This window comes from Festucalex cinctus, chromosome 12 (assembly GCF_051991245.1).
Source record: "Festucalex cinctus isolate MCC-2025b chromosome 12, RoL_Fcin_1.0, whole genome shotgun sequence".
NCBI classification, from domain to species: Eukaryota; Metazoa; Chordata; class Actinopteri; order Syngnathiformes; family Syngnathidae; genus Festucalex; species Festucalex cinctus.
In genome coordinates this window covers 6,311,088-6,325,823 of record NC_135422.1, presented here as the reverse complement: position 1 = coordinate 6,325,823, position 14,736 = coordinate 6,311,088, and the positions used below count along the sequence as shown (strand labels likewise).

At 39.0% G+C, this 14,736-nt stretch overlaps 1 protein-coding gene across 4 annotated transcripts in view; it reads right to left on the bottom strand.

The window, feature by feature from the left end:
* The window catches only part of ttll5 (tubulin tyrosine ligase-like family, member 5), a 55,588-nt gene that overhangs the window by 32,535 nt on the left and 8,317 nt on the right, over window positions 1-14,736 (bottom strand). Inside the window, exons 9-19 of one of the 4 annotated variants that reach the window (XM_077538971.1) lie at window positions 14,430-14,499; window positions 14,248-14,332; window positions 12,820-12,921; window positions 12,643-12,734; window positions 12,450-12,557; window positions 5,896-5,977; window positions 5,658-5,719; window positions 2,412-2,506; window positions 755-847; window positions 557-648; window positions 87-149 (exon numbers count right to left, since the gene is read on the bottom strand). In XM_077538971.1, the coding sequence (XP_077395097.1) occupies window positions 87-149; window positions 557-648; window positions 755-847; window positions 2,412-2,506; window positions 5,658-5,719; window positions 5,896-5,977; window positions 12,450-12,557; window positions 12,643-12,734; window positions 12,820-12,921; window positions 14,248-14,332; window positions 14,430-14,499 (944 nt within the window). The remainder of the gene's footprint in view (window positions 1-86; window positions 150-556; window positions 649-754; window positions 848-2,411; window positions 2,507-5,657; window positions 5,720-5,895; window positions 5,978-12,449; window positions 12,558-12,642; window positions 12,735-12,819; window positions 12,922-14,247; window positions 14,333-14,429; window positions 14,500-14,736) is intronic. The other 3 variants (XM_077538972.1, XM_077538973.1, XM_077538974.1) reach the window with 3 other exon arrangements.

The following is a 14,736-nucleotide window of genomic DNA, read 5'->3' as shown; positions in this document are numbered from 1 at the left end:
ACAAACTCCATGCTGGAATCCAACTGCTTCCATAAACTGAAGGAGAGATCCAGCCCCCTGATCCTGACCACAATGGAAATGCTTACCTTCCATGGAAAAGTCTGTTTGCCAACATTGCGTTCAATGATGTCTTGGACTCCAGATATCCACTGAGAAACGGGAGATAATAAGCAAAATCAGAAATGATCGAAAAAGGAAAATGAGATTCAATTGTGTTATGAGCGGCAAAAAACTTAAGAGGACGCTGCTAGGATGGCAGTAGATGTTTTAAAATACATGCAGTGAAATAGCCATGCAGCTAAATCACGCAACAAATCCTCATTTGGGAATACAAAAAATGGATTTCCTCTTCTAATAAAGGCTTTGACTGCATTTTAACATAACGCAGTGGCTTGGGGGGGAAAATACTTTTTTAAATATGCTGCATGGTCTACTTTACGGGAGTAATTTGAGCCTACTCATCTGAGGAAAGTATAATAATGAGTAACATAATGGACAGATGGGGATCTTGGAATTATAAATAATCAGTTTTTTTTTCCATCTTGGATCATCTTACCCATAGAGCTCCCATGTGTCTTCAGTGGGGAATATTCGAATGAAGCCTCCTCTCCTCTCATACTCCTCCCTTGTCCTCCTCAAGACTTTGATCTACCACAGTGAAACGAAACAAAACACATGTTTTAAGACGCGCAGGTCTTCCGAAAATGCTGCCTGAGTAAAAAAGCGTAACACGCAGCGCGTAACAGGACTGTACCTGCTCAGCAGTCAAACTCAGAATGTGGTCCCCTTCTGGCAATGCGTTAAACTCCACTGGTTCGCCGTTAGCGGCTGCTGGAGGCCTCTGCCACTACAGAACCAACAATTAAAATATTAATGTAAATTTACATGAATATACAGAAGAGGATTAGGGCCAGTGAAGAGAGAAAAAAAAAAAAAAGTTTAGCAGGATTTTCACTTTATTCTCGGAATTCTGACTTTAAAGTGAGAATCTGACTTTAAGAATTCTCACTTTAAAGTCAGAATTCTGAGAATAAAGTCGGAATTCTCACTTTATTTTCAGAATTCTGACTTTATTAGTGCTACTATTATTCTCACTTTAGAGTCAGAATTTTGAAAATAAAGACAGAATTCTGACTTTAAAGTCAGAATTTTGAGCATAAAGTCAGAATTCTCATTTGAAAGTCAGAATTCTGAGAATAAAGTTGGAATTCTAACTTTAAAGTCAGAATTCTGACTTTATTAGTGCTACTATTATTCTACTTTAAAGTGAGAATTTTGAGAAAAAAGTCAGAATTCTAACTTTAAAGTGAGAATTCAGAGAATAAAGTCAGAATTCTGACTTTGTGTTACGATTATTCTCACTTTAAAGTCAGAATTCTGACTTTATTCTCAAAATCGGATTTTAAAGTCAGAATTTTGAGCATAAAGTCAAAATTCTCACTTTAAAGTCAGAATTCTGAAAATAAAGTGAAAATCCTACCAAACTTTTTTTCCTGTCTTCACTGGCCCTAATCCTCTTCCATATGAATACATACACTTAAAAAAAAAATCATATAAAACCAGTTGTTCCCCATTTTTGTTGACATTTCTTAACATGTACTATCAAACAGTGATTGGCAGTTTTGGCGAGCAGTTTGGAGTGGAGATCAGGACAGCGGAACAGCGCCCCAAAGGATCGCATTCAGAGAATGTCATCTAAATAGCAACAGGATTACTTTTAATTCATCTGACGTGACTGTGGGGGATGCAAAGGCAGCCAAGAAGTGAAAAGGCCTAAGCGCTCAATAAAAGGCGCAACTGTTGCCCCAGTCAAAGTAAAGGAAGACGACGGGTTCTCTCAAGGCGGTCAGAGTTCTTCAACAACCTCTGTGACAAGTCTGATTTACAGTCGGGCTTTTGGGTTTGTCACAGTGAGTCTATAAAGAAAAGTTCAGAGCTTTTTAGCCAAGTGGTGCATTGCTGTATTTCAAACATTGACTTATGCCGGCCACTTTGCTAATGTAATGAGAAATCTCCTAAAATACTGCATTAGAAAGCCATGCAGGCCATTTGCCTGTCACAGTGAATAACAGTAAAAGAAACATAATCAAATCAGGGAAAAGGCAAAGGCAATTTCTTACCGGTAATGTAGGAAACGTCAGGGAATTGCAAAGGGATGGAAGTAAAATTGAATTAATATGGATGGGGGAGGGAAAGAAAATGTGAAGTGGCTGGGAAGCAACAGGTGGACAGTCAGCTATGAGATGGGGGGCATCGACAACACTGACGTGACCTTCACATTTCAGCACGGCACCATGAAACAGTTATTGCGTGTCGAAGCACTCACGAGAATAAACTGCATGCAATGCTTGACATGAGCGGTGAAAGTGGGAGTATGACTCAGCGCACTCGGTTGAAATGTGGCTCGGTACCTGTTGTGATCTTTGGGCGGGCTGCTTGAGGCTGGCGTCAAGGATGACTCGCTCAGAGCGCTGCTTCCTCATCAGGGGGTCCTGACACACCAAGCCTTTAATGACAGAAAGTGCTGTTACATAACAATGACAATGTATCTCAACTATTAAGATTCTGCTGGACCTCAGATTGTACTTGATCTTCACTGCTAGGACACAATCAAAACATCACTTGCTATATATAAACCAACTGTAGATCTTCACAGAAAATGGAAAAGGATGTTTCTGCTACTACTGTATGTTGATAATAGTATGTACAGAAGGGTGAGTCGGGGAACGTGTTTTTCTTTGTTGCCGTACTACAATAAATTGTAATTGTACATCCACTACAGTAGGTGGCAGTGGTGCTCTCATTGTCAGAGACTGCACAAAGAGTGTTAGCTCCTCTACAATGGCGTACTTACAAAAATTTTAGAGACAAATTATACTAATTATAGTCATGGTGGAGAGGTTGGGGGGGGTGCGAAATTGTAACAAAAATGCTGTCATGTGATTTATTTTATTTTATTTACGCTTTTGGCATGTCTGCATTCAGTTTCATACAAAAATAAAATAAAATAATGACAAAAATGGACGTGTTTTTGGACAGAGACAATGTTAGCAGGACAGTATTATTATGATCTTTGCATGAAAAGTAGTGTTGTTCCGATACCGATACTGCATTAAAACAGTGGTATCGGTGAGTACTCACAAGTAACATGCCGATACCATTAATTCCAACACTAATATAGGATTTTGGATGCAGCATCTTGTGTCTTGCTCGTGCATGACATTCACTGGTATATGACATGTTCACTGCATGCCGATCTAAGATATCCTATTGGCCCTTGATTGCTCTGAACCAATCGCAGGACAGCTTTTTCATGTTGAGGTTATCGGTATCGGCCGATACTGCAAAGCTGGGTATTGGAAACGGTATCGGTGGCCAAACAAACAACACTAATAAAAAGGCACATTATTGTGTAAAGAATAGATAATTGTGGCCGCTGCATGTTGAAGATCAAGTTAATTGGTGCTATCATATTTGAGTTCAGTGATTCCCAAATAAATGGTGGGTTACTACACACTAGCAGAAAATTACATGTAAAAAGTTCTCATATTCAACATCTAATATTGGGTAAGTGTCAAGAAATGTTACTCATTTCTGTTCTAGTCACTAGCTAGTAGCTAGCTACTCTGTAAACAAATGCAGCCAGCAGACATTATAGTAAGCGATATCCTATTGGCAATATGTTCAACTCTTTTCAAAAATGTAATTTGTAAAATGTATTTTCAGAGGCTATTGTTTTCATAGAAAAATGCTTTACTGTTGCGCTGCCAGCTACACAAAGGCAGAACATGAAAGCTAATGGAACGTTGTTGTTACCATTTACATACAGATTCGAAAGGCAGCATGAGTGTGTATTATTATCAGTCGAAATTGATTGAAATTATTTAGTACATAATAGATGTGCTATGTTTTACAAGCCTCTACTGATTTTCACTTGGCTCGGTGAAATGTCACATTCCAAAGACACAAGCAAATATGATTCCATCCCTTCATTAATGACCCGATTTCATTGCTAGAAGGCACGGCACAGTTGACTCATACTTCTGTATAGGAATGCACAAGCACAAAAGGCATATTTCCCTTCAATTTGATGAGGAGAGAACCACAGATGTATTAAGCAGATCCGTTTGATTGACACCTACTAATAGGTAGGCTCTCTATACACTGCTTTGGTTATAATCTACGGCATTCTCGAAATGAAATGACGATGAGACTTTAGATTTTTTGTGTCTGTATGTAATGATGGGGAAAAACAAACACACGCACTATCAATTATTAGGGGAGGAGACCTCTTGTTCGAACACATTTAAGCCTTGTTTATGCCGCTTCAGGCTACTATTTGTTATGTCTACATGCTTAAGATTCATTTCGTTTTATTTGCAGTCTGATCCATCTTGTCAGGACGCACAATAGGGAGACGGCCTGTGTACATACTCCACAAACCCACTGCGTTTATACGCAATTAACAGTTCTGGTTATCGGATGGTCAGAAATGCGTCAGGGCATGTCAAATATTGCAGTAGTATTTCATTTAAAAGAAAACTTGCATACCGTAAACAGCAAACACTCGACCACAAGCAACACACCATGACTTCATCGCAGTGGATCAACATCAATTTGACGGATTGGCACATTTTTCAGCCAATTCATCCATGTGTCTCCACTGACACTGGCGCCTCAGTGAAGCTAATATTTGTGGTTTTGAGCGAAAAAGTTTTGACAACTATTGATTGATTTCCATGAAATCGCAGCTTGTCTTACTGAGAGTGACTTATCATCAAGTGATTATCTTTATTTGTGATCTCTTGACGTGTTTGCTCGCAAGATTTTGGTTTTAGGCCACAGAATTGACAACATACCCATCAGCGCAGCTGCACTTTGTATTCTGTGCTGTTTAGCAAACAGAAATAAACTACCACAATAAACTGAAGTATGAGCTTGAGCAAAAGATGTTGTATTACAAGCTCGCGCAAATCGGATGTGATCAATCACCAGCAATCACCACAGTCACAACTGTGATGTTTCTACTTATTAGATACTTAATAAGAATTCCTGCAATCAACAAACTCTTTTGCGATTGTGCTGCAATAAGATATCATTAAAGCTTAATTACATTCGAACTCAAGTAAGGGTCAAGTGTTGTAGTCATGCAATATAATGTATCTCCCAATTGCACGATGTAGCCTACTGTATATGTGCTATGAACGTCCGTCCGTCCGTCCGTCCATCCATCCATCCGTCCAGTGTTAGATTAACACCAGAAAAGTGTTTGTGTCCACACCAGGGAGAGTAAATCTGACACTTTTCAAAGTGTTACCTTTTCCACAATTAACCAGTGTTACTCCAACACTGCATAGTGTTAAAAATTTACAGTGGTAAATAGTAACGATAATGGCAACATTGTGATATTGCGATATTCAAACGGCCACAATAATATCGTTGAAGTCAGGTTGACTTCCATTTGTGCAGTTCTAGCACCCTCTGGTGGGTAGTTGTTTTTCTTACTGCAGTTTTATTTTCACAAGGCATGTTTTGGCCCTTCTATGTTTAAAATCCACGCTAATGGTCAGATGAAGGGGAACGAAATATGCTTATGAACCAGTATTAGCACAATAGATTTTTTTTTTTATTTGTGTGCGAAAATCGAGTGCACTAACCCACAAGTGAGAGCATGTCTGCAATCATGCTGGCCTTTATCTTCAAATCCAAGGGGGCATCGCTGCAAATCGGTAGAAGTTATGCAATCAAATTATGATAAAATACAAAAATCAAAGACAAACAGAAATAATATTTTAGCTGCATGACTAGCAAATGCAATAACCAGATAGTTTTGCGAAAAATAATTCAAATACAGCTAAAAGATCAAGTTCAAAATGTTATCAAAGTGTCACTCACCAAGCCAGGGATGGAGAAAGGTTCACCTCCAACAACCAGGGCTTGAGCTTGGAGTCGATTAGCACATCAAACCCATAAAGTTCTACAAAGAAAAAGTCAAAGCTAATCAAAAGCTTTTCACCACACACTTGGAAAGTCAGCAAAATCAAGGCCTGCTTTGCTGCAAATAAAAGCTGAGGAGTATCAAAGTCGCAAACGTTGCCAAAGGTTTATCAGAGGCCCCATTATGTGGCATTTGGCAACATGGCCGCTGTCTCTCTGCTATGGATTTCATGCGTGTTGTATACTCAGTCACTCAAAAAGAGTACAACTCAACGCATCCAGCGCTGCTACTGAGGGCTTGGCTCGACTACATCAACTAAGTGCATACACATTTCATCGCTCGTTAAATGCTTATGTAAGACAGGGGATCAAAAACAAACTGCGGTCGTGAAGTTTTGTAGATACAGTCAAAAATGTCCTCATGGCTGGGAACAGTATGTCCGTCTACATATTGTCAGAACTCATTAACAAGAAGAGCGGCGCTCAGAGGAGCTTCACCCTCATCATTAAATTTACTATCTTGTCCATTTGGGAAGAGCCAATTTTCCATCTTGTTTCCCACACTGATACACAGCGCAGTGTCAGTGTCCCCCCCTTTGAATGTATCCCTTAAACACGTGTGCACCGCTCTGGGGAGTGTCACAGTGGACCCACACTATTTTTATAAGGTTAGGGCAAAGCCCAGCTGAAGTAGAAGCGAAAGGGGGGGGGGGGGGGGGGGGACGTGAGCCTTTTAATGGAACTTCAAAAGAACAGACTGTGTTGAGAACAGACTTGGGGAGATGGAAGTTTCAAAGTCGCCGTAACGTGCGCCGTTTGTTCAAGCATATCTCAGGTCAGTGCCAGTGTTAAACACACCAGCGGCTATGGGACAGCGAGTGATGACTTACATGCGTAATAGTAGTCTGAGCAGTTAACGTGAACAGGTATAGTTGCTTTTATTTGTCTGTTGAATGTTGAAAAGGCCTTGTCAACATACAGATGGAGAACGGGGGGGGGGGTTAAATGTAAATAAATACGATTTACAACATTTTGAACCTTAAATGCAATCAAATATGCTATAATGAAGCTTGAAGGTTAGTTTGCATACAGCTTGACTTGAGTTGGTGAGTTGGAGGTTGAGTTGGTGGGAAAAGTTTAAGAACCAGAACTATGGTGCATTGTTTAAAATTGATGGTTGATTTCTTGTGTCTTGAATATTGATGCTAAATGGAGTGCACAATTTGGCTGTTTATTCAGTCTGAAATTAATCTACTTCCGCACAGACCGCACAGATCCTTCAATCCAGCACAAGTCCTCCAGCCCAGGCATCATTATTCTGACTTAATGTAAAAATGGCATCATAGCAAACGTTGGGAAAGCTATTCCCTCAAGCAATAGATTTATTGTTCATTTTTCCCACTGTCCATCAAGTCAAATGTCAGTTCCTACTTTAATTGCTCCGCTACTTTACTCACTATGTGTCATCTGAAATCTTAACATTTTCCCATCATAATTCATTGTATTAAACTGGTTGGACATTGAAAACGTGGTACAGCCACGAGGCAAATTTTATATTCATGATGGAACAGAACAAATTTTGCCATCTTCCTCAAGCCAAAATCTGCAAAACAAGTTGCCTTTTTTTTTTTAACGTTTGTAGATGGACAAGACCCCCATTACTGAGTACAAGTAAGATTTTCTTTTCCACTTTGCAGGCTTATCCCCCTTTTTTCCCTCATCAAAACACACACACAGATTAAAAAGAGTGGGTGTGCGTGTCCCAAAGGCACCATGCATTATATTGCAGAATATTGGTTAACTGTTTTGAGAGTCTGGAGAACCTCATTGGTGGCACCACAACAAGGGGAAAATGGGGAGGTGTTACACTACACCACCTCGCAGCCCCCCGACACGCTGACTCCATGTGCCGCGCATTTTTCCCCCAATTAGGAGCAGACGCCGCGCCTGCCTGCCACCACGAGCCCGCTGAGCCACTCGCGGCCAGACACGTCGATTCTGCCGCTGTTAAACGGGCCCGCGACAAGGAGAGGAGAGGCGGCGAACATCCGCAACAGGCCCGTTAAAGAAGGAGGGATAGAGAAAAGGGAAAAGGGATGATGAAGAGTTTTTTTTATTATTATTGGACAGGCACTGCTGGAAACTTTACCACAAGAGACGAAACAACCACCGAAAAGAAAAAAAAATCCCCACCTCTCGCTGACACAGAGCATCTTCTTCACTGAAGTAGTGTTGCATCACTATGTGATAAACTGCTTTTCCATGAAAGCACCGTCAACATTCAAATTATCAGCCTTATTATGATAGCTGGGTCTGATCTTGCTCAGCAGTAGTGTCATCACAGCGGTAAGAACAAGCAGCGAAAACGTGGGAGTGTCTGAAAAGCAGGAGACACTTAATGAGGGGACGCGCAGTGGAACACAGGACCAGTAAGTGGAATGTTTTGTGTGTAACAAAATAGGCCTTTTGGCTTGGCTAATCAGATCTTAGTCAAAACATCTCGTAATCAGCATCCCTCAGCAAAAAGCGTGTCCATTAATCACACAGCAGCGGTGAGGAGCGTCATGGGTGGCATTTTCCACTCAACCGCTGACACACACGCCCCACACGCATGCAATCCTTAGCGATGTCAAACGAAAGACCTGTTGTCTTTATTTCGGCGCAGATGAAACACTATCAAAAGATTTTGTTACAAAATTCCCTTTTAGATACAGAGTACTAATTGGTCTGGTGGAAGACATCCTTTTTTCAAAACAGTAAACATTGCATTGAGGTTGTCTTAATTTCGCCAACAAACATTAAACAAAAATAATTTCGTCAACACACATTTTTCACCGGACTACAACTAGACTAGACTCGACTAGACTGAAACCCTCCTTAATAAACAATAACTGGGACTAAATCAGTATGCATTTTCTTCGACTAATGAAGATGAGACGAAAATGCCCTTCACTTCTATGGACATTTTAGTTCATAAAATCTTGCCTCTGCTAATCTGTCACATCTGTGACGCTGTCATGTGACACACACAGCACAAACATATACGATAGACATGAGGTGGATTCACTGTAAAAGGTTAAAAAAAAACAAAAAAAACAACAACAAAAAACAGGAAATTATAGTTGTGGGAATGCTTCAGCATTCCCACATATGTTATTGTGATTTTTATTCTCCAATTTATACTGCTCAAATTTCAAGCTTAAAAAATGGACACCTCCTGGGGTATATATCGTCAGATTCCACATTACTTACAGTATTTGCACAATTTAACGTTTAATATCAACTTTTCCCCATTCATTTTCAATGGGACAGACATTGAACTTTTTCTAAGTATCACTTTCCACGCCCACTTCCGTACATATAACTTACCCTCATTATCAGGTGTCTGATACTGCTCGATGACACAGTTAGTATCTCTCAATACTTCATAAGGATTCTACATGCATTCAAATCTTAGCATTCAGCTTTCAGCATTCCCACGCAATTTCTCCAGAAATTGCACTCAGTCTAGTTATAATTTAACATTAATCCAGCGGCTTTCACGTTCCAACAATAATGTTAATGCGACTGCTAACTAATGCTGGCGAACTTACTAGCTCATAACATGGAGCCATAGTAGCCACTGTAATTGTGTGTGAAGTTGTTTTTCATCAAAAAGATGTGAAAATTTTACAAAATACAGAAAAATGGTTGTCCTGACGAAACAGTTTTTGTTGACTACAAATAGACAAATCAAATTACGTTTTCTTGGACTAAAATGATAGATTTGTAGTCAACGAACAATGGGATGAGGTTGACTAACTGTGATAAAACTAACAAACGTGACTGAAGTTGGACTAAAACTGAGACTAAATTTAAAAATGGCAGACAAAATTAACACTACATTGATGCCGCTAATACAAAAATGTCAGTGAGCAATATGTAGTAAAAACATATAACCTTGCATGGCTCCATTCCAGACAAGCAAAGGAGTGTGTAAAAAATGAACAATAAGTGCTTTTTTAAGTACCTTCGCTGGCTGCCTGTACCCATTTGTATGTCTGCATTTGCTGCCATACGCTCTGATGCTTCACCTGCTTAAAAGCATATTGCAGCTGTCAGCTCAAAGATAAATGCTAATGGGGGATGCCAAGAGGGAAAAGTAAAGACAGATTTTTTAAAAAAAATTGTCTAGAATAGAATTTCTCAAATACAGGGGCCAACCGGTGTTTTTCAGTCTGGAGCAGAAAATGTTTGCAATGTCCATAACTCTCAATCTATACAGTACATTCACTGTCTGTCAAAAAGTAACGAATATGTGATATATCAAACGTGCATTGAAACCGACTCGATTTAATCAGTCAGTGATCATTCATGGGCTGAGGTTAGCGCATTTGTTGTAATCCAGCGGTCGCAAAATCTTACTTAGGCCTAAACTTTTTGCCTTATTTCAGTGGTGTCCGAACTACGGCTTGGGGGCCATTTGCAGCCCGCAATCCATTTTTCAGCAGCTGGCGGCATATACTAGAAATGACATTTGACATGGCCCGCCAGGGCTAATTAACTCATTCACTCCCAGCCATTTTTACTGAAGCAACACCCTTCGCTCCCGACTGTTTTACTGGAGTTTGATTGATTTTTCAAGGCCCACAGAATATTGCATTCTATTGCTATTAAAACATGGAACCTACCAAAAGAAAGATTAGTCTCTTCTTTCATCAGGGAAAAAAAAAAAAAGTATATTTCTATCTATTTATTTCGTTGTTGCACGATTATCATTTATTATTACCTTGATCCCTACTTGTCAGTGTGTCCCTCTATCTGACACAACAGGATCTCACTGTAGTCCCAATGAGGGTGGTCCCGTCAAACTGTCAATGTCTTTTTTTAGGAAACATAATCCTGTATGCAAGACTGTAAATGTTTTAATTGACTTGCTTGAGGCAATCTGAATTCAACAAAATGACACTAAACTCTTAAGTAAGGGATAAGTGGTGTCTTCGCAACAAATTCCTCGCTTTTAGTACATATACTGTATGTCCATACATGTCTGTGCAGAGCAATTACTGTGTTGCTGTTTGAATGCTGAACAAGTCAAGCACTCACACTAATGGTAAAACGTTTGTTACCGGTACATGTTAAGGGTACATATTATCCTTGCCTTTTTTCAATGTGTTCAAACTGAGTCAAACAAACGAGATTTGCAGCTCAGTCAGTACATTGCTCAGTCCAAACACTTGTTGTTTGGGGAGAGTTCTGAAAAAAAAAAATGAACGATTGCGAGAAAAGGCAAACTTTCAAGGTAATACTCGCATGGTCATCCTTCACATCCTGGCTTCTTACCATACACTAGCGTGAGGATGACATCTCAATGCAGGCGTGATTTTGTACGTGTAATAAGTCAATGTTGGCACAACAGCCCACAACCAGGCTGAAGCGGTGATTATTATGTCTACAGAAGTCAACTTTGCAAAGTCCCTTATTTTTGTAAGAAGTAGGCAGCAGCGAGGGGAGGGGAGGAGAGGTACTATTACAAACATATGAAAAGAAAGACTAATCACAGCCAGTCATCCTTGATCAAACACATTGAATGGCACAGAAAAACTGAAGTGAACAGGCACGAGCTAATCACGGGCTCCACGTACAGCAACGATTTCAATCCCAGGCCCGCACTGTGACCAAACATCACTAAATCAATACATGCTTTACAAACAGTGCAGGGAGTACTCAAGTGTCTGAGAAATCTTGCGTGAAAAGAAAGCTATCATAACGGCAGGGAGAACAATGTTACTTAGCATGAGTTGATTTTACTTTGAGTTGTTATTTTTCTGACATTTTTTATATTTTAATTCCCCTTGCAAAGAGACATATAGACTTTCTACTATTTTGTCAAAATAAACTTCTTTCTTAGTTTTTTTTTTTTTTTTTAACTGCAGAAGACGACAAGGTAAAATAGAGAGAGGTCAAATCAACTGTGGTTGAGATTTTGGGGTTATACTAGGCGGAGAATAAAAGGGGGTACAGCAGTGACATGTAGGAACATAATTCAGAGATTAACAATGATTATATTCCACAAACATGGCCTTATTTAAGAAAATTGTTGGATGTCGTTAGCTCCAAGAATGATACATGACAAATACAAATCATAAAACTCAAGCATTTTTTTTGTCAGTTGTCAGTTCACAGCATTAGAAAAGCAATTACTGTACTACTTTGTTTTGATTGAGCAGAAAAGTTGAGCCAATACAAACTAGCCAATATGATTCTTTTTTTTTCTTCTTCGCAGTATGAGCATGACCTAAGTTAATAAAAGAGTGAAGCTATTTTGTAGTTTTTTTTCATTGTGCCAAGTTATAAAAAAAATTGGTCTTGTATAGTATATCGGCGTCAGTAAAAATTAATTCTCTGTATTTCTACTTAAGCACAAAGCGTGAGTACTTTTGCCACCTCCGTTCAACAGTATATACTCTGCCAGGTCAAACATCAGTTTAGCGTTTGCTATTTCTGTCATTTTGAAACAAGGATTTGAATACCAAAGCAGTTGGTCTCATGGGGAACGAATGTCTTGCAGGCCGTGGAGATCTGCATCTGAGCACTGAGCACAGCTTTGATGATCACATCCTCTACCTGTCTCATCAACCCTGTGAGAAAAAAAAGAAAAGATGAATGGACACATTAGAGAGCATAATTAATTACAGAGTGGAGACAATATAAGGCGGGACTCACGCGTGGTGTCCTTTCCCTCCTCTCTCAGGTAGCGCAACACTGCACTCATACTCCACTTGTTGCCATAGTCTTCAACCTCAGGGTCATCACAACTGTAAGTGGAAGATGCCTTCATACTTTTGACCACATAAAGCCTTCATATTTTTGACCACATAGTAAAGTTCACATGAGGGTTACCTGACGTAGAAGCTGCTCTTTTTGTTCACGCTGTAGTTGGTGAGATGCATGAAGTTGTTCTTAATATTCTTTGCAGTCCTGTCGTACTTGACGGTGGCAAATCTGAGTATAGATACAAGTTGTTTATGGGAAGAAAAAAAAATGCATCCAAAAAATATAATAATAATCATCATCATCATGACACTTTGTATAGAGATTAGTTTTCTGGAAATGTTTCAGAGGCACAGATGCCACATGTGCAACAATGAGAATTCCTTGGCACACACTATGTACCTGAATTCCAACACAACCCAAAGGAATGTCAAGAGATAAAAGTGGGACCAAGAATTTAAGCCCCATTTATCGCTCACAGTTGTTAGCCAAAAAAACACCTTCTGGTTTGCTGCACTTGCATATGTAAAAATGACACCGCTTCTTCTATCAAGTTTGTATTTATCTACTAAATGTTTGTTTCTTGTACATGATTAACAACATAACTAAACTTGGTGATTGCCTCAGCTAAAAAAATATATATATTATTGCCCCTGTTAGCCACATTCATTTCAAGATATAAATACAGTAGTCCATTGTGTGATTATTTCTTTATACATACTGTTGAACAACAGAGAACTTTGTTACAAAGTCCAAAACCCACTTCTCACGTCAGACCAGTTTTGGCCTGGCATGTTTCGCCTGCCCTCTGCTGGTCATTGAGGTTATAACAGTCAGGGTTTCTCATACTGTTAAACAAATTATGGCGTTTGTGTATTTATTTTAGGGGTGTCAAAATTAGTGCATTCATTTTGAGATAATTTAAAGTTCCTTTAACGGCACTAATTATTTTAACGTGCAATTAATGACCACCCCTTACTTGGAAAGCCTGGACTGGGGGAACTCCAGTCGCAACGCCGCAAACTCATCCACATCAAAATTTTGTAGTAATTGATTTAATAACAATGCATATATATGCGGAGACTGGGATCAAGCTCCATTTCACGATTTTAAAAATGTGCAGAATTTCACAAGTTACATCATGTTAAAGTTTAGATAGCTCTTAAAATGAAAAGAAAAATGCACTGAGCTGTCACCAATGTCTTATAAATACAATTGTGCCATCTAGTGGCAGAAAATGGCCTCAACACAAATCAATATCAGACTCGTTTTTAACAGTACATCTTTTTAATTTTAACGCAATTTTTATGAATGACTAAAAGATGCAGCCATATTTCTATAGGTTTAACATTTCCCCACTTTTATGTTGAGTATGAACATATAGAAAAATAATAATATTGCACATTTGGAACAGATATGAAATAAGTCATGTGATTAATTACGCATAAAAATTTTAATTGCGTGAGACCCCAAATTTATTTATTTTTAAATTAGCTTCTTTTTTGGTTGGAGAGAGGCTCCAGAAGTTAACCCAACATAAACCCAGATTACACTCACCTCGCGAGGCCTTCCTCATATACATAGATGAGGAGTGGATCATATGATGTGACCAACACATACAAGCGCACGTCAAACTTGAAATCTGTGGAACAAAATGTCAAATGAAGTCAAATCATAAGCATTCTCTACAAAACTCATAAAATGTGCCAGCCAAATTGAAAAGATAAGAAACGACTCACCATCTATCAGTAGAGGGTTATGAATATAGCGGGACACCAAAATGTTCTCATCCACTGAGATCTGATTTGGCTGTAAAGAATGAAAGTCATATGACAAAAAAAAAAGCTCAATAATACTATATTTTACAAAACATGGGCAATATTTTTCTAATCACTCTTGCAAAATATATATATATATACATATATATATATATATATATATATATATATATATATATAAAGAGCTTGTTGCAACATGGCCCTGGCTGATCTCTTATACTCTGCTGCCACCTGCTGGCCATTTTTTTTTTTATAACTACCATTGCTT